This window comes from Dermatophagoides pteronyssinus, unplaced genomic scaffold (assembly GCF_027571235.1).
Source record: "Dermatophagoides pteronyssinus isolate colony J.1.1.1.1 unplaced genomic scaffold, Derpt_VIB-CSIC_2022.12 sq0007, whole genome shotgun sequence".
Taxonomy (NCBI): Eukaryota; Metazoa; Arthropoda; class Arachnida; order Sarcoptiformes; family Pyroglyphidae; genus Dermatophagoides; species Dermatophagoides pteronyssinus.
Genome location: NW_027461531.1, coordinates 1230554 through 1249207, shown reverse-complemented (window position 1 = coordinate 1249207; position 18654 = coordinate 1230554). Strand labels below are relative to the sequence as shown.

General features: G+C 28.9%; 4 protein-coding genes across 4 annotated transcripts; 2 read left to right on the top strand and 2 right to left on the bottom strand.

The window, feature by feature from the left end:
- The first annotated feature begins 470 nt into the window (after window positions 1-470).
- On the top strand, window positions 471-1330 carry LOC113793037 (neurophysin 1-like). Its single transcript, XM_027343003.2, has 3 exons — window positions 471-720; window positions 780-987; window positions 1051-1330. The coding sequence occupies exons 1-3, from the start codon at window positions 553-555 to the stop codon at window positions 1107-1109; spliced, it is 435 nt and encodes a 144-aa protein (XP_027198804.2). The 5' UTR covers window positions 471-552; the 3' UTR covers window positions 1110-1330.
- A 270-nt stretch (window positions 1331-1600) lies between these two features.
- Window positions 1601-3127, bottom strand: LOC113793035 (zinc metalloproteinase nas-14-like). Its single transcript, XM_075820622.1, has 3 exons — window positions 2850-3127; window positions 2557-2629; window positions 1601-2503 (listed from the first exon to the last, which is right to left on the bottom strand). Exons 1-3 carry the CDS (start codon window positions 2928-2930, stop codon window positions 1881-1883), a joined length of 777 nt encoding a protein of 258 aa, XP_075676737.1. The 5' UTR covers window positions 2931-3127; the 3' UTR covers window positions 1601-1880.
- Window positions 3128-4706: 1579 nt separating this feature from the next.
- On the top strand, window positions 4707-13912 carry LOC113799367 (uncharacterized). The gene is made up of 14 exons (XM_027349984.2): window positions 4707-5871; window positions 6353-6923; window positions 6979-7577; window positions 7645-7839; window positions 7894-8034; window positions 8097-8639; window positions 8692-9498; window positions 9581-9847; window positions 9932-10273; window positions 10363-10493; window positions 10582-10623; window positions 10697-10869; window positions 10982-12507; window positions 12602-13912. The coding sequence occupies exons 1-14, from the start codon at window positions 5187-5189 to the stop codon at window positions 13294-13296; spliced, it is 6717 nt and encodes a 2238-aa protein (XP_027205785.2). The 5' UTR covers window positions 4707-5186; the 3' UTR covers window positions 13297-13912.
- Window positions 13913-14092: 180 nt separating this feature from the next.
- LOC113799447 (motile sperm domain-containing protein 2-like) lies at window positions 14093-16672 on the bottom strand. Its single transcript, XM_075820571.1, has one exon. It carries the CDS (start codon window positions 15827-15829, stop codon window positions 14870-14872), a length of 960 nt encoding a protein of 319 aa, XP_075676686.1. The 5' UTR covers window positions 15830-16672; the 3' UTR covers window positions 14093-14869.
- Window positions 16673-18654: the final 1982 nt, after the last annotated feature.

The window sequence follows — 18654 nt, the reverse complement described above, 5'->3', positions numbered from 1 at the left end:
AAATATACGTCATTTGGCCACAAATATTCATAGGTCATAGATAGTTAATCTTTAAAGAATTTATTTGTGTCCAAATCATAATTGATGACGAAGATGTTGATAGATTTTTGATAAATTTTTTATTATTTATATGAAACTAATTGTCGAATAGACAAGAGGGATTTATTTTGTGGGATTCCACGTCGACGATTCTTGTTATTCATTTAAATCGGATATAATCAATAATTTCTATCTTGATGATCATTCCGAGAAAAAATTCAGATGATTTTGATATTAATTCTTATCAATAAAAATGATTGATTATTCTTATTTTATTTGTCGAATATATGTTTTATTTCTATAATTTCGGTCATTGTTTCACATAACTCTGTGTATTCGATTAATAATTAAATGATGCTGCAATAGCCATCAGAATCGATAGGGTTATATAAATACTTGCTTGATAATATGGATCTTCATTCCGAAATAAATATTTTCGATTTGTTATTTGTTTCAGCATTGTTTTTTGTTTTGAAAACGAATCATTCAAGAATCACATTAGATTTCATTATAATGTCTCAACGAGAATCGTTTTCAACAATGAAAATCATTCTTGCATTTTGTTTAGCCTGGATCTTTTTGTTCAATGATGTTCGAGGTTGTTTCATTACTAATTGTCCACCGGCAGGTAAACGTTCAATCATGTCATCATCATTAGGATCGAATCATCTTATCAGAGAGGTAAGTAGACATTTTATTTTTACTTTTTCATATTAAAATTTTAATCAAAATCAATAAAGTGTACACGTTGTGGTCCATCTTTGTCTGGTCGATGTTACGGTCCGAATATTTGTTGTTCACCATTGACCGGATGCAACATTGGTGGTTTCACTGCAGCTCGCTGTTCGTTGGAAGCATATCATCCAACTTTATGCACAAATCCTGGTGCCGTTTGTGGACCAAACCGCAAAGGTATCTGTGCTTTAAATGCTACCTGCTGTACAAATGGTAATTTCGATTTATTTTTATTCAGAAAATTTTGTTCACACATTTAATATTTAACAATTTCAGATGGCTGTTTCGTTGATAAATCATGTTCACAATCTTCAAACGATTCTATCGATCTTTAATTTTTTTTCAATATGGCGATAATCGTATTTTAAAAAATCGTTGATTTTTTTTCTTTGTTAGTTAATTTAATTACGAATAATCAAGGGAGAGAAATAGAAAAGGCAAATCAATTTTTTTTGAAACATATAAATGAATCAAATGTTCTCATTACAAAATTACAGTAGAATTTTCTGAATTTTTAAAAAGATTTAATAAATATAAAAAACATATTAACAAATAATGTCAATTATTAGATTTAATGAAAATTATGAAACGCCAAGAAAAATTCCATGTCGTATATGTTATTCTGATCATGAAGAATTGGATAATAAATTAATTAGTCCTTGTCAATGTACTGGAACAATTAAATACATACATTATGTTTGTCTCATCAATTGTATAATCGCCAATAATCGTTTTGTTTGTGATATTTGTCAATCTCAACCCAAAGGTATACAAGTACGATTTGTTGAAAGATCATTTTGGGAATTTCTTCAATCAAATATCGATATTCGTAATGAATTTTTTATTGTTTTAATATGGATTTTATTGTTACAAGTTTTTCTATTTGTAAATCATAAAGATTTTGATAAATCAATCAGCTGGAAAATGGTCCAAAAACAACAACAGGATCTTGATTATCAGCCTGATATCCGATATTGGCATCATTTATTCATTCAATTTTCTTTCATTAGTTTATATACACTATATGTCTGTGTAATTTATCAAAAATGGACGAAACAACATTTACGGATACAGATCATTCGAAAGTAATAAATATTTCTGATTTTCTATTTACAGTTGTATAGTTTTTTTATCTTTTGTATATCATAATTACTTAATTCATATTTAAAAACTATTGGCATTGGTTGTGAATCTTTTTGTATAAAGCAATCAGGGTAAAAGGTGATCGATTCTTGATCAACAACATGATTAAACCATTCAGATATGTTTGTGTCAACAATTGTTACGATTGGATTTCGAATATTCTTATTCATACTAAAGTAAGAAATTTTAGTGAGTGGATTACAATTCCAGTCACTGTTGTTAATTAATAAAGTGCATGAACAAGATTTTTGTATTGTTTCGATAAAATTATCACGATCAGGTCGTTGATGCTCATGGAATAGACCAACTACATGAGCTAATTCATGTCTAATGGCTCTTAAACGTTCCATTTTGGTTTGGGTTTTGATTTTGTTTTTATTTCGTTTCGTTTCGTGTTCATAATCGAGATCTAAAACAACTTCCGTTTTATTATTTACAACATTGATTCCAGGATAAGTGGAATATTTCTTTCCCTTTTTCATATACATATAATACTTATGTTTTGATTCATATGGAATGAAACGTATACATGTATGCATGTGAAAATCATTCATTGCTTCTAATATAATGCCTTTATGATGGTTCACTAATGAAAAAAACCATTGGGATTATATTAATCGCGAAATTCAATTCACATACTCAAGTATTCATCTAACAAGTATGGAATACGACCATCCTTCCATAGGCCAATTTCTGTATCATCCGAATTAGACTGTTGCAATAAATATATTTTAATCATTGATCAATTGAATTCATATAATTTCGCGCTAATAACCCAATGGTTTTTTAAAGCTATATTCTTATTCATATAATATTTGTGGGTTATTAACGTGAAATTACGATAAGGTAAGTGGAAAAAAAAATTAATTTTTCATTGATTATTTTCTCAAGCGTCTATAGCGAAAGTGTTAAAAAACAATTCGTTGACTTACTGAATCATTTTTATCTTTCATTGATACAATGATGAATAGTTTGAAAATTATGAAACAAAATAAAAAGATTTTAGACGCCATAAGATTATAATCGTTTGTTGTTCATTTTAGTCAAAATTTATGTTTGGTTGCCGGGTCAATTGAAGAATTGTAATTGACTTTTTATATGAATTTCCATGAATAGATGATCATTTTCGTTAAATGATAATAAAGAAAAAAAGAACATCTTGATATACGTAATAATTTTTCATTTAGCAAAAATAAATAAATAAATATTTCTGTTTAATTTCCTTCTCATCATCTTTTAGGCATTGATGTGGTCGAAAAAAAAGTTATTTAATAAATGATTAGATAAAAAACATCAACAACGCAAAAAAACTTGAAAAGAATGATCATTGAAGGCAACCCTCTCTAAATCCATTAGTTCTTCGAAAAAAAATGAATATGGTAAAATTAAACAGTATGCCAAAATTGCCCAAAATTGACGATAATTTATCGTTAAAAGACAAAATTTGATAATATTGTGAGAAAATATATAATATAGTCTTAAGATATATTATTATTGATTCATGTGAAAGTCTGTTTGACAAAATAATAGTTTTCATATGCATTGATCAAATACGTTTTACAATCAATAACATATCCCGTGATATTTACATGTTTTTCCATTTGTATCTAAGTCCCTCAAATTCATATACAAAGAACGACTTAACTAAGGGTATGTTTTTTTTCAAACATTCAACTTTATTATCATAAATAACGTTTACAATTTTTTTCTTCATCATAATAAAGCATCAATTTATTCAAAATCCTGTTTAGATGCGGTATTATACGTATATATGTCAATGTATAAATATTTTAACCTGTGATAGCGATAAAGATGTGAGGATTTGTTAAAATGATGGTGGTAAACATCTATATCTCATATTTAGCATATACAAAATAATAATCTTATCATTACATAATAAAAAAAAGGTTCTCCACAATTTTTCCTGACAAAACACCATCTATTTTGTACATTTTTCTTCGAAAATTTTGATTTTTTAAAAATAAATTTTTGTATTCGTAAAAAATATTCATTCATTCATTACGTGACTTTAATGTTGAACATATTTATACAAAACAGATTAAAGTTCAGAAAAAATTAAAGAGAAAAAATAATTTGTCTCATGATGATAATAGTATTTCGATTTCAAATCAATACAAAGACAATGACCCATCGAATGTCTGATATAATTCGAATTAATTTACTTCCTCAAAACTATTCTTGTCGGTCACATTCTTAACATCGTTATTTTTATTTCAATATAATTTGAAAATTGTTTCAAATCAAAATTTTTTAAACGTTTCTGAAAAACATCGATATCAAACATTGTAAACTATTATGAAATCTGGCCACATATTACTTATTATTTAGAAAAAAAAATTATGATATATGAATTTTGAAATCTGTGTTTTTTGTAAATAAGCAATGATTGAAATGACAATTGCTAAATTTTTTCATAGTATTTGTTGAATACAACAAGGGAGAGAGAGAGAGAGAGAGATAATTTATTAGTTTCATTATTTTCATTTTGAAAAAATTCATATTATAATGTGGTCAAAAGAAAGAAGAAACAAGAAAAAAATGGTACAAACACGCATCAAATGGACATGACATTAAAATAAACTCTAATGAATGTATTCATCTGTAAATGAGAAATCATTTGAAATTCAAAGCACGCCCAAATCATAGAACAAATAATCACAAGAGATGAAATAAAAATAATATTTAGAAGAATAAAACACGAATTTTTTTTTTTGTTTGTCGAGATGAAGAAGATGAATATGATGTTGATTATGTTGATGTTTCTCCACCTTTTTCTGTATAAATTTTGATATTAATAAAACAAAACGAATGAAAAAAAACGATCATCAACAACAACAACGGGCACAGGCCATTCAAATGCAAATATACCTCATGATATGCCATAATGATTTAATACATTTATCATCATCATCTTCATGATGCTACCATTATTCAGAGATAATTTCTGGCTCAATTGTCTGTTGCTGTTAGCTGTGTGTAACAGGTGTCTACCATTTTGAATCAAGTAAATTTACCAGTTATAATTTTTCTATTGTATTTCAAAACACTCAGTATTTTTTTCGCGGCCATTTACGATCAAGTTGTTGTACATGACCAATGTCCGATTGTCCATTTCAGTTGTTTATCGATTTTTTATTTGTATCACTTGTGTTATTTAATCATGTAATTATAAATATCGATTATTATCATTATTATCATCATCATCATTTTAAACAGTGATCAGATGATTTAATTGTATTATTATTAAGATGTATAAAGTTATGAAAGCTGTTCACATGTTTATCATTAGAAAAATAAAAATAACCATCATGCTACCTGTTCTATTATCGGTGATCACAAGAGCTTTAGTTACAAGTGATAATTGTTTTGGTGGTGTGGAAACGTTTGAAAAATTATCTGCAACTAATTTTGAATCAAATTCAGTGCCTATGGCCGGTGTTCTATTACAACAGGATAATGTTGCATTAACTAGAGATTGTATTAATCTTTGCCGACAACAGCAACGTTGTACGACATTTTTTCTTGATTATACACAATTTCGTTGTTTAGCATATGTGGAAAGCTCCCGTCGACATCGTGATCATCTACGAACCTCAAATGATTCCAATCTTTTTGAAAAAATATGTCTGAAAGGAATTTCACGACAAGAATTCGATCATGTTTGCGGTAATGAACGTCTTTGGTCATTTGAACGTGTAAAGGATACATTTTTGGATGGTTTTGTTGAAAAAGAATTGACCAATATGGTTGATCGTGAAGAATGTGCAAAAGCATGTCTTATTGAAGCGTCATTTATTTGTCGTAGTGCTGAATTCGATGAAGTAAAACGAATTTGTCGTTTATCCAAAGAAAATCGTCGTACACAACCACAGGCATTTGTTTATGTTAGAGATAGTCAACGTGATTATATCGAAAATCAATGTGCTCCGGCAGGTAGGTTTGAAATTTCCATTTTTCATTTATTGCATTCGATGATGGATGATTTAATGAAAATCATTGAACCTAAAACGGTTCATTTCAATTGACAATTAACATAAAAAAAATGATTATTATGTTAATTGTCAATGACATTGATGTTCAGTTATATTTTCGTTGTAATTATTTTGTGCGCATCATTATTATTATTATCATTCAGGAAATAGCTTAAATTTTTTAAAAAATGAATCCCATTATGAATATGAAAAAGGATAGCTAGTGGTCATGGTCAAGTGATTTAGATATTTATGGCAATTTACAGCATTTTTTAAAAAATTATCATCATGATCAGGTGTTTGCGCGAAATTCAATTGTTGATCTTGTTAGGTACCCAATAAATGGTCATGGATCGTCAATTTTCAATGATTAGTAGTAATTCATTTGATCTGAATTTAATTATATAAAAAGAATTATTATAAAAAATGATGATTTCCGTTAGGTCCTGCCTCTTGTGTATACACAAGTAAACTGAATACAAACGTTTTTTCAATGGATTCACTTCAATTTGCTTCAAGTGCTGAAGATTGTCAACTACAATGCGATCGTGAACAATCATTTAATTGTCGTGCATATGGTTTTATTAATAATCGATGCATGCTAAGCGGTGATGATGAAAAGACTATTGGTAAACATCCATTAACAATAATGAAAGGAGCTACTTTTGGTGAACGAACCTGTGTTGCTGAACTATGTACTAACGGTATTTTTACCTATGAAAAAATTACTGGACATATACTTCGATCGGCCATCACTACACCTGTAGAATTACCTGAATATAGTTCATTGGGTGTGACTAGTTGGTGTCGAGGAAGTTGCGATATGGCACAATTAAATTGTCCTGCATTTACTATTAATTACAAGAATAATAGATGTGAACGATTAGACCGTAATACACAAGGTCGCATCACTGATCTCATCGTTTCTGAGGGTGAAAGCTTTTTCGAAAAAATTTGTCTACGAGTTCCACAAATCATGTCACAATGTCAGGATAAATTTTGGGCATTTGAAAGGTTATTATTTAATTAAACTATTAATTATAAAACATTAATTTTAAAAAAAATATAGAGTTTTAGGCTATGAATTAGCACCGGTATTGTATGTGAAAACATTAAACTTTGTACAAAGTAGACGAGATTGTCAAGAATATTGTCTACAAGAACGTGAATTTCCTTGTAGATCAGCATTATATAATGATGAAACTACAGAGTGTAAGCTATCGCCTGAAGATCGACGAACAAGTCCAGGACATTATTATCGTTCAAGAAATATGAAAATCAATTATCTTGAAAATCAATGCGTACGTATTCATTCATCTTGTCCATATCAACGTACAACGAATGCATATCCAACCTATACTGATATCGTTGAAACAAACAGTATATACAGTAATGAAGAATGTGAAAAATTATGTAATGATAATCGATATTTTTTATGTCGATCATATGCCTATTATTCGAGCAATAGTCAATGTTTTTTATCTGGTGACGATTCTGTTAGTGCTGGTTCTTCATTCGTTCAACATCGTTCAAATATTGTTTACTATGAAAGACAATGTTCAAAGCTTTCAACATTTAATGCAAATCAATCATCTAATAATGGTGATGCTATCCATTTGATCGATGCAACCACTGATGAATATCCTATTCCATTGACACCATTAACTGGTATAGCTAATCAAAATTATTTAAATAAATATGTCATTCTTAAAAAATTTTATATATTTTTTATTAGATCGAATAGGTGAGACATCTACATTAGCTCCAGGAATGTCGCCACCATCATCTTCACCTTCATCATTAACACCAGATATAGATTCTGGTAACTTAAATAAAGAAGTTGTCATCATCAATGGAACTGTTGGTGGAATTATAACAACAAAAATAACTCGATTTCCAGAATCGCTTCTGCCTACAATATCACCTTTAAGTAAAAAATAAACAATTTTTTTTATGATAATTTTTTAATTCTATTTTCGATTAGTTACTTCTAGCCCCAGATCTATGGGATATCCGGGTATGGATTCTTTTTCCAATAATGATCGCACACAATCATCGCATGATTCATTACAACCGGAAAATGTAGATCAAATGAATTCCCGATTTCCAATTAATTACTCATCAAGTAAGTATTGCTTGATCTATTCATCATCATCGAATTATATATTTTTATTCATATTAATCTAGATAAAAAATGTGCACCAAATGCTAGATTTTTGTTTGAAAAAGTTACTAGTTTTGAGCCAATTGGTGGTCATCTAACATTATTGTATACTGATTTACAAAATCCTGGAATCGTAACTGAATGTGCTCGACGTTGTGAACATTCTTCATTATGTCGAGCTTTTGTCATCGATTATTATCATCAAACCTGTCATGGACTTTTTGAAAACAGTTCAGTCGGTTTACTTGATCTACGATTATCAATGGGAAAAGATTATTTTGAAGGATTTTGTGTTCCAAATTTTGTTCATTGTGACAAATTCTGGCCATTCGATCGTATCATAGATCAAGCGGTAATTGGCGCTCATCCTGAAGAAGTTGTACGCTTTGTTTCTCGTCCTGAATGTCGTACGCGATGTTTGGAAGAAAAAAAATTTCGATGTTCCTCCGCCAGCTACAATTCATTCACGCATGAATGTCATCTTTTTTCCGAAACCAGAGATTCGGGTTCATTAAATTTGCAATTCAGTAAAGGAATTGATTTCATGGAAAATCAATGTGTTATAGGTATTGTGATTTCTTTCATCATTCTTCTGTTTTTAAATGTCTTTTTGTTTAGATGTAAAAGCATGTCGTTATCATTCTATTGAACGTGATATAAGTATTGTTTCAGTAACAAAATCTGTTCGTGGAACATCTACATTTCACTGTGAACAAGCCTGTGACTACGAAAGAGAATTTAATTGCCGATCATATACTTATTTAGATAATCCGGATGGTAGTCTTGCTCCAGGTGGAAATCTTTGTCTACTTAGTGCCGATAATCGTGCAACCAGTCATCAAGGATCTATTCAATTCAGACCTCGAGCATTATACGCCGAAAAGGATTGTTTATATCAAAAAAATTTTCGTCCAAATCATGAACCAAACACTTTTAACCAGCATCATTCACAACAAACGTCATTGATTGGACCGACTAATTATGCTTCCGAACCAGAAGGATTAAATGCTCGACGAATCGATCCAACTACGCCTAAACCTGAAATTGTTCATAATACTCACATGATTAATCAAAGTAGAATAACAAACTTTAATGATGATTTACGTCCAACATTTACTAACATGTTACAACTTCAGCATATTCCACATCGTTGTTCGCTCGATGAATACACATTCGAAAAAACTTTTGGTTATGATCTAAGGTATGCTCAAAGAGAAAGAGCTCCAATCGTTTCACGGTCTGGTGTTGTCAACTATTGCAAAGATGAATGTATACGACGTGGCGATCGATGTATGGCGTTCTTAATTGAATATGGAACAGATAAAAATCAAAATTGTTTTTTCCTTTCCGAATCTGCTTCTGAGAACCGAAATCAATTGAACAAGCTTGTGGGCACAACATATAATGAAAAAATTTGCCTCAGAGGTTTTAATTCATATTTATTTTTCTATTTTTTCTCCAAGAATAATGACAAAACAAATTAATTTCCTGTTGTATTCCTATGTAGGAAAGACATGTGATAGTATATGGACATTTGAAAGAATCATTGGATACACTATGGATGAAACGGCTGATCGTGAAATAAATTCGATAATGTTTCGGACAGCTTGTCAAGATTTGTGTTTGTTGGAGAAAAGTTTTTCTTGCCGTTCTTTAACTTATGATTATGGACGAAGAATTTGCCGATTATATAGTAATACACGTCGGTCAAAACCGCAAGCTTTTCGTAAGACATCTGATCATGTTGATTATTTTGAAAACAAATGCACAAAAGGTTCGTAACGTGATTGATTAGACAATTTCTTTGCAAATAAATACAGATATTGGTTCATGTTATGCTTGAATTTTTTTGTTTTAGAATTATCAACTTGTCAATATAGAGATTTTAATGATCGTCATTCAAATTATGTTGACAAATTATCAATTGCAGCTACATTGATCGACTGTCAACGTCAATGTGATTCTGAATATTCCTTTCATTGTAAATCGGTTAACTATAATCCAATTACACAAGAATGTGCTCTATCCAGTGAAGATTCGTTGTCAATGCTTAATGTTGTCAATGATGATCATTATAAAAATATTGAAAATATCAAAACGACATCAGGTGTTGCTGTTTCAGAAATCATTTCAGCTGCATCAACAATAACCGATTACCTTCCTGGAAGTATTTATACTGAAAAAGGAAATTGTGAACAGGGTGAATATTTTGATATTTAAAATTAACAATCGAAAACGGTAGCAAATATTGATTTTTCAATTGATTTTTTTTTATCGAAATAAATTTAGTCAGTGTCCAATGTAACCAAGAAGACATGATGTTGACATTGAATTTCGATAGTCCATTTATGGGTCGAGTGTATACAAAAAATAAGCCATCACAATGTTTTATAAACGGTAATGGACAACTACAACTACAGGTATGTTATTTAAAAACACTGTTGAATTGACAAAACTAACAGACAAAAATATTCAAACATTCTTTTGGCTAAAACTTTTTCCCATTAGTTTGCAATTCCATTGGATTCACGTTGTGGAACCTATCAAGAGGTAAAACAAATGATGTTTGATTTGGAAAAAGAAGCAGAAATTTCTAACAAAAATTTTTTTCCTCAATTTTCAGAGTACCAGTAGTTATGTAAATGAAGTGATCGTTCAACAACATTCAGTCATTATGACTGATAATGATCGAACAATTCGAGTGCTTTGTTCATTCGAAGTATCCGATCAGACAATTACTCTAGGAAATAGCGAACAGCAAAAAAATATTCCTATACCAAACGGGATTGATGTTTCGTACGTAAAAAAAATGCATGAATATATTCTAGGAATCAATTTATCTGCTATATTTATTTGTTATTCCTAATGTTTTTCATTATGGTCATTCTTTTACTCATTTGAAAAATAGTACAAATCCCAATGGAAGAAGTTATACGGACCGGAAATCACCGGCTACTTTTGTGACAAATACGGCTGCTCCACCATCAATACAAATGCGTATACTAGATCCTAGTGGACGAGATGCACAAGTCGTCAGTTTGGGAGATGATTTGATATTACGAATCGAATTAAGAGACCAAAATCATTCACCATATGCTATTTTTGCTAGAAATTTGTATGCTCGTAGCTCGAATGGTGAATCGCTTTATTTGATTGACAATAATGGCTGTCCAATCGATTCGTCGATTTTTCCGGCATTACAATTGGATTCAATTGATCATCGATCGTTGTATTCCAAATTTAAAGCATTTCGGTTTCCGTCCACCGGAGTGGTAAATTTTGAAGTACAAATACGTTTCTGCCAAGAGTATTGCGAACCGGTCAAGTGTACTCAATTGAATGGCCATGTTGACTCATTTGGTAGACGGCGTCGACGTAGCGTGAATAGTTTTCAAGAACTTTTTCTCCATCATCAACCATCAATGAAATGGCAAACAAATCGAATCAATATGAATGATGGTGACAACATAACAAAACATTTGAATCAGTCACAAGAGAATTGGGCCAGAATCAATTTATTAACCAATCATCATGGACTATTGAACATGGATCAAATAAATCAATCATCCTTGAAGCCTGGCAACAACTGGACATCAAGCAATGAATTTTCACGTAGCCGTACAGGATTCACATATCCAACAAACAATTACCGTTACTATCGTAATCGTAACAATTTTTCAATTGGTCATGGTGTTGGTGATTCGAAAAAAACTGATGACTTCAATTCTATCAATGAGTATGACAGTCAAATTTTTTCTACACCATCCATACTTTTTTCGGGCAACGTTAACGTTAATAAATCGAATGAAAATATTGACAATGCTAATGTAGATTCGGCAACCACAGCAATTGAATCATATATTCTAGGATCAAACAACAACAACAACAACTATACAATAAATGAAATGCATAATGTAGTTTATAATGAAAGAAATAATATAACCGATAATATAATGACACCGACTACAACAACGATGATGATGGCAAACTTTAACCCTATTGGTATTAATGCTGCACTTCCTTTACCAACATCCAACCTAGCAACGGAAGTACCATTATCATTAGCAATTATGGTTGATGGAAATGCTGATGATGGTATGGATAATGATTCTATTGGTAATGCTGCCGCTGTTACATCTGTTCATAGTAATGATAATGAAAATTATGATAGCAATGAATCATATCCATCGTCTAATAATAATGAAAATAATAATGAATTTAATGATGATGACGATGATACGAATGAAGTTATTCTCAATCATGACCAGACGGACGAGATTCAAATACAAAATGATGAGAAAGAAAACATTTTCAATGATCATCATCGATTACGGCAATCGAACAATTTAAATTATGTTAACATGGCCGCCGCTGCTATTCGTACAACCCGTGGTCATCTTGAAACTCGTAATAATTTACTTGCAAAAAAACATGGTTTGTATATTGTCACATTTCTACACAAATTGGGTTAATTATTTTTTTCATTTGATTCTTTTAAATTTTCTAAATTCATACGAAAACAATGCAGATAGAAAAGCAGCGACAACCAAAATAGGAGAAAACCTTCATTTAATTTGTGCCGATTATTGCACAAATACTGGAATAATAATATTCATTACTACTTTGATTGTAACTATTATTCATTTAACTCTTGGTGCCAGTGTTTATCTATACATAACAAAATTGAAACAAACAAAAAAATTTATCCATCATCATAATCATCGTGTTAATCGAAAAAATTTAATGTTTATCCGAAATGTTATTGGAACTAATGCAAATTATCAAATATCCGATCCAGTTGCTGGTTTTAATCATTATTTATCACCAAATGATTTGCTAGGCGATAATCGACAAACAGATTGTTCTAGTTTGAATGAAGATACATTAACACCAAATGCAGTATTGGCTGTCAATGATGATCATGATGATCATAATGATTCATCTGATAGATTTAATAATGAATGTTCGATCAAAACAAAACAACAATCTGAACAAAAACCATTATCTTGGTTCGGTATTGATGATCAACAACAACAACAACAACAAAATTTTGGCAGTATTCGAAGTACATTCAATCATGGTAATATATTTTTTTCGGGACCTCGTGAACAACGTTTTTTTGGTATTAATAATTATCAATTTCCAAATCATCGATCATCAGATCTGAATTCATCATGTACGACAACATCCACATCATCATTGGCATCGACAACGGCCAAATGATATTAGATATATCTGATGGATTTTTTTTCTATTATTATTATTATTATTATTAAAATCCTTTAGTGTTAATTATTTTGTCATCATCCATAAAATTGTCAACTCTGCAATAATAAATTAAATATATTCATCATCATTCAATATTAAATGACATCAAATTTATAATATACATTTGCCATACAAATAATATTCGATGATAGATGACTAATAGCACATACGCTTTCTTTTTATTTTATTTTTTTTGTTTTTCATTCCGGTTTTTTTAAAAAAATGATTATTTCCATTTTTTTTCATTCAATTCTGTATAATAAAAAAATTATTATTATTATTATTAATTCAATAATCAACAGCAAAATTGAAATGAACGAATTTTTTATTCTTCATCATCATCATCATCTCGTTCCCTGTTTTCATTTTGTTTGGTTTGTGTGATTTCATCAAGCGAACCGAGAAAAAAAAACACTGATCTAAATCATTCTTTAGGACAGATATTCATGTTTTATAAATAAAAATATTTGTATTTTCATTTTTTCAATTTTTTCCCTTTTATTCGTTCTATATTTATGTCAATTCCATTTTTCATTATCGTAAATAATAAAAAGATTGAATTCATTTTTCATTACTTTTATTATGATTATCATAATCATAATCATTTAATTTTTTTTTCTTTTTGATTTCTTTTTCGCTTGTCATCATTTTATTTCATCGTTTTTTTCCTCTTTTTTCGAACTAATAATTTTCAAATATGGGGTTGGTTGAAAGATTATTTCCTCTGTTCAACGCAAAAGAAAAAAAAATATTCATTATAAACAAGTTTTTATTGGATAGAAATTCCTCGAAATTCATCAGTCCAAAAATGTATGTGGCTATCATTTTCGTTGAAAACAAATGTCAAAAATTCTTTCTTTTTTTTCAATGAATAATAGATGAATTTATCAGAATGGTATTGAAAGAAAGAAATAAACATTTTCATTTGACAACAAAAAAAATGTGTTCGGAAATTGATTTTACATCGTACATTTTTGTTGTTGATTATCTGCTGCTGTTCTGTAATAATGTGGTAATTGTTTTCAAGAAAATTTTTTGAAAAAAAAGTAAAATTGAAAATGAAAATAACAATAAAAGAAATTGATTTTTTTTATTTGTTTAGAAATCACATTTTATTTTTGATAAAAAAAGAAAGAAATTTCATGTGCGTTATTGACTACAACAGTAAACATTTATAAATTTGATTAAGCGATAAGATAAAGGCTGGCAATGGATTGTTTCCGGAATAACGATGTTGATGATGATGATGATCGACAATCTTTTTTTATTTATTTTCAATTTCAACCGATAAAACAAGTGATTGAGTTATAGAATTTATTGTTGAGTAAAGTGAAATGAAGTGAATATGGTTGAGTTTTTGGTGAATTTTTGTTTGTTTGTTTGTTTCATTTTGTTTCATTTTTATTTTGTATGAGAGCCTCTTTGGTTTTTTTCAATTGGAATTTATTTTATTATAAAAAGCGAGTACTACCATCAACATCATCATCATCATCATTTTCATCATCATCATAAATAAAAGAAATTCAATTTATCCATTTGTTATTTGTTCTTTGGTCATTTGATTTATGTGTTGACTAATTTTGATAACATTGACATCTTTGATTTGGCCATTGAATTGTTTGAAAAATTCTGTAAATGGAAGAGCATTATCTGGCACTGTAACAGGAAACACTAGTTTGCCGTTCAAATATTTTGGCCGTTGATCATTATCAATAAATTCATCGATATTTTTTTTACCAATGACGGCAAAAAATTTTTGTTTGTTACCATCTTTGTCGGTATATGTTGGTAGCCATGATTCGACAATTTTAACAATATAACTTAACAAAAATGGCAGTTCATAAACAAGAACATTTCTTACAAGACCATAATAACTATATGGTATCTGTTTGACCAAAAACTGTAATAGATCTAGATCAACATTTGAAATACCAAATTCTTGACAATCAATAACAATACAAACACCATTGATATGTCGATGTTCATAATCAAGATCAAGTTGTTCAAAATAATAGAACAATGCACGTTTGATAAGCCATTCTAGTTGAGCAATTTTCTTATAATATTTTAAACGTATGATAAATATTTGATTATCTTGTTTATCGATACCGGATTTTTGTATAGCTTGTAATTCAAAAATTTCCTTTGGTAATACGTTATCAATTGTTAATTTGGCTACATTAAATTCATGACGAAATCGAAAAAAATAGAGAAATTTTTCAAATGCTTCATCCACATTTCGATGACCAGCAATTAGAAAACGTTTCAGCATCCAATCACGAACCTTATTATCATCATTTTCATTGTCAATGTCATTATTATTATTTTCATCATTGTTGTTACTGTTTTCAGTTTTAGATATTGATGTGATTCGTTTTTTTACATCTTCAATATCTACATCGTCATGATTATTTACATAATCATAGATTTTTTTACGCAGCTGTTCCAAATCTTCTTGATTAACATTTACATCTCTAAGTAATTTCATATTGTTTGAGATGTATTTATTTTGTTGATTTGATTAAATTATAAGAAAAATGATAATGGCGAGTGGGATAAAAGTTTCAGAAAAAAATATGTCACACACATTGACGTTGATTATGGCACACACAACAAATGATAATTTTTTTCAATACGGGGCAACTATTAACAAAATAAAAGAAAGGAAAACAAACTGAATGTATGTTTTCATGAACAACAACACAAATACAACTAAATATAAAAACCAAGTAAATAAAAATAAAATGCCAAGGATTTATCATCGAAAACAAGGTTTCATTAATCTTATTTGAAAAATTATCTCGATTACATTAAATGAAAGAGTGAGAGAAAATCATATATCGTCTGTTTGTACTTTTAGCAATAATGATAATAATAATAATAATAAATGATGATGATGATGAGAATAATGTTTAATGATATATTATTGCATGAGAAAAATTAAGCTTTTAATGGTCAATAATATAATGAAACGTGTTTGTTTATTGCAATCAAATGAAATGATTGGGAATTACATTCATGTTTTTTTTTGTTGGCCATCAATTTTTGTATATGGAGGATACCACTATCACAATCAAGCAATCCATCGTTTATCCCACTATGTTTTTGTTTTAATAATCATCAAGTGTTCTTTTGATTTATCAAAAAAATAATAAAAACAACAACAACTCGAACTTAGATCTTTGTACCAATCAAATTCAATTCAAGGACATCGATTGGATGTTGCTGATTCAAATAGTCGTGTGTATGTGTATGTGATGTGGTTATGGTATATAACAGATTGGGAAAAAAAATTGCAATCAAAATTTTATTGAGATTCGATTAATAATCGATTGATCTATTGCTTTCATTTATTTTTTTATCGAAAAACAAAAAAAAATTCTTCAAATTAATTATTTATGCAATTAAATTAAATGGCATTCTGGTTTTTTTTGCTTTTTCTTTCCTTAAGTAGCTGTTTATTGCTATAGGTACATAAATTTTTTTTTCTCAAATCTATAATTAAATTTGTAAATGAATGATTTTTTTTCGAAAATTAACAAGAAAAAAATCCCTTTCATTCATTTTGAACACTCAAAACAATTTGAATGTATTCGTCACTTGCTACAATGGTTAAAGTATCTTTTCAATGCTGAACAAGGACTTGACATTGCGTACATATTGCAGACGATTTTTTTTTGATGATGATGACGATGATTGTGACCATCATCATCAACGATGATCGTTAAATTTGCTTATACAAACGGATACAAGCTTGACATTGTTGGCTTTTTGTTTTCTTCAGAAAAAATTGAATGAATAGCAACATCGATTTGAATTTCAAAATTAAAAAAAAAAACAATTTCATTTTCTAAAATTCAATGTTAAATACCGTAAATTCTATGGAATATCTTCTTTCATTAATTTCGAATGAATAAATTTTAATAACAAAAACTTTTAATTTTTTAAATTTTCCTTCTTTCAAATGGTCATTCCCCAAAACTGATTATGGTCGATTTGATTCTATTGCTAACCGGAAAAGGAAAAATACACTTTCATTCATTATTATTTTTTCAAATGAAATTAGGATGGTTGCTAAGCATTTTTGTTGCCAATTTATCTCGTCCAATTTATAATGATCTCTATAATATTATATTCTGATCAAAAAAAAACCAAATAAACAAACAAACATGGATACAATTTAATTTATATGATAAAGCATCATATATTTATTATTCGATTTTTTCTTTCCTCTATTTTTTCTTCGAAATAAAAACAAATACAAGATCAAATTATGGATCAACGAATCTATGTACCAAGCATCACCAATCTTTTAACATAATTTTTGGTTTCACTCATCATCATCATCATATAGAATTTTTTTTTCTTTTGGTTTTCATAATTTATGCTCCATAAACTTCATCATCATCATTATCATCATTCATTTATCTTAATGTTTTTTCCGTTTTTTTTCTCTCTCTTACAAAGTTTGTTTACCAAAACATCATCATTGGTCATCATCATTCATTAACTTTCGCATTTAACGATCAATGTTCATGTCTTTATTTTGAAGATTTTAATTTTGAAAAATTTAAAATTTATTCGATAAAAATATTTTCATTTTATGTTATATATCATATTCTATGTTTACACTTATATTGTAATGTAAATTTGAATTTTTTTTTCCTATTCAAAACCATGAATTAATTAACAATATAATTATAAATATTTAATGTTAATATAGACATTATATGATCAATCGATCAATAAATAACGGTTAAAATATTGAAAAAGAAAATCGATAATAATTTGTAAACATGAATTCTATTCGGTCAACTTATTCGATTGTATTCTTTTATCGAAATGTATAGCTTTACAACAACAACAACAAAATGACAACAAACATCAAATACTGAATAGAGTTCTCACTTTTCCATTATAGAATAAATTTAGTTTTCTTCTGCATGGATAAATCAATTGATTTGAATTAGAATTAGAATCAGAAAAGAAAAAAAAAGATATAGAATTCATCAGTTTTTCCCTATGTGTGAAATGTGTGAATGTATTTTTAATTCAGTATGGTTTGATTTTTTCTTTTTTTTTCTGGTTCGGCTTGTTTTGTTTTCTTCTTTATCAGAATTCCTATGCACAAATTTTTTTTCTTTCTTCCTAATTCATTCTTTTCAATGGTTGTCAGTAATATTATCTCTATGGTTTGTTTGGTCGTTACTATCTTTGTTCTTCATCATCATAACATCATCATCATATATATTGGACCAAAACATTTTCACTTTATGGATCCTTTATTCGATGTTAGAGATCGTTTGTTGTATA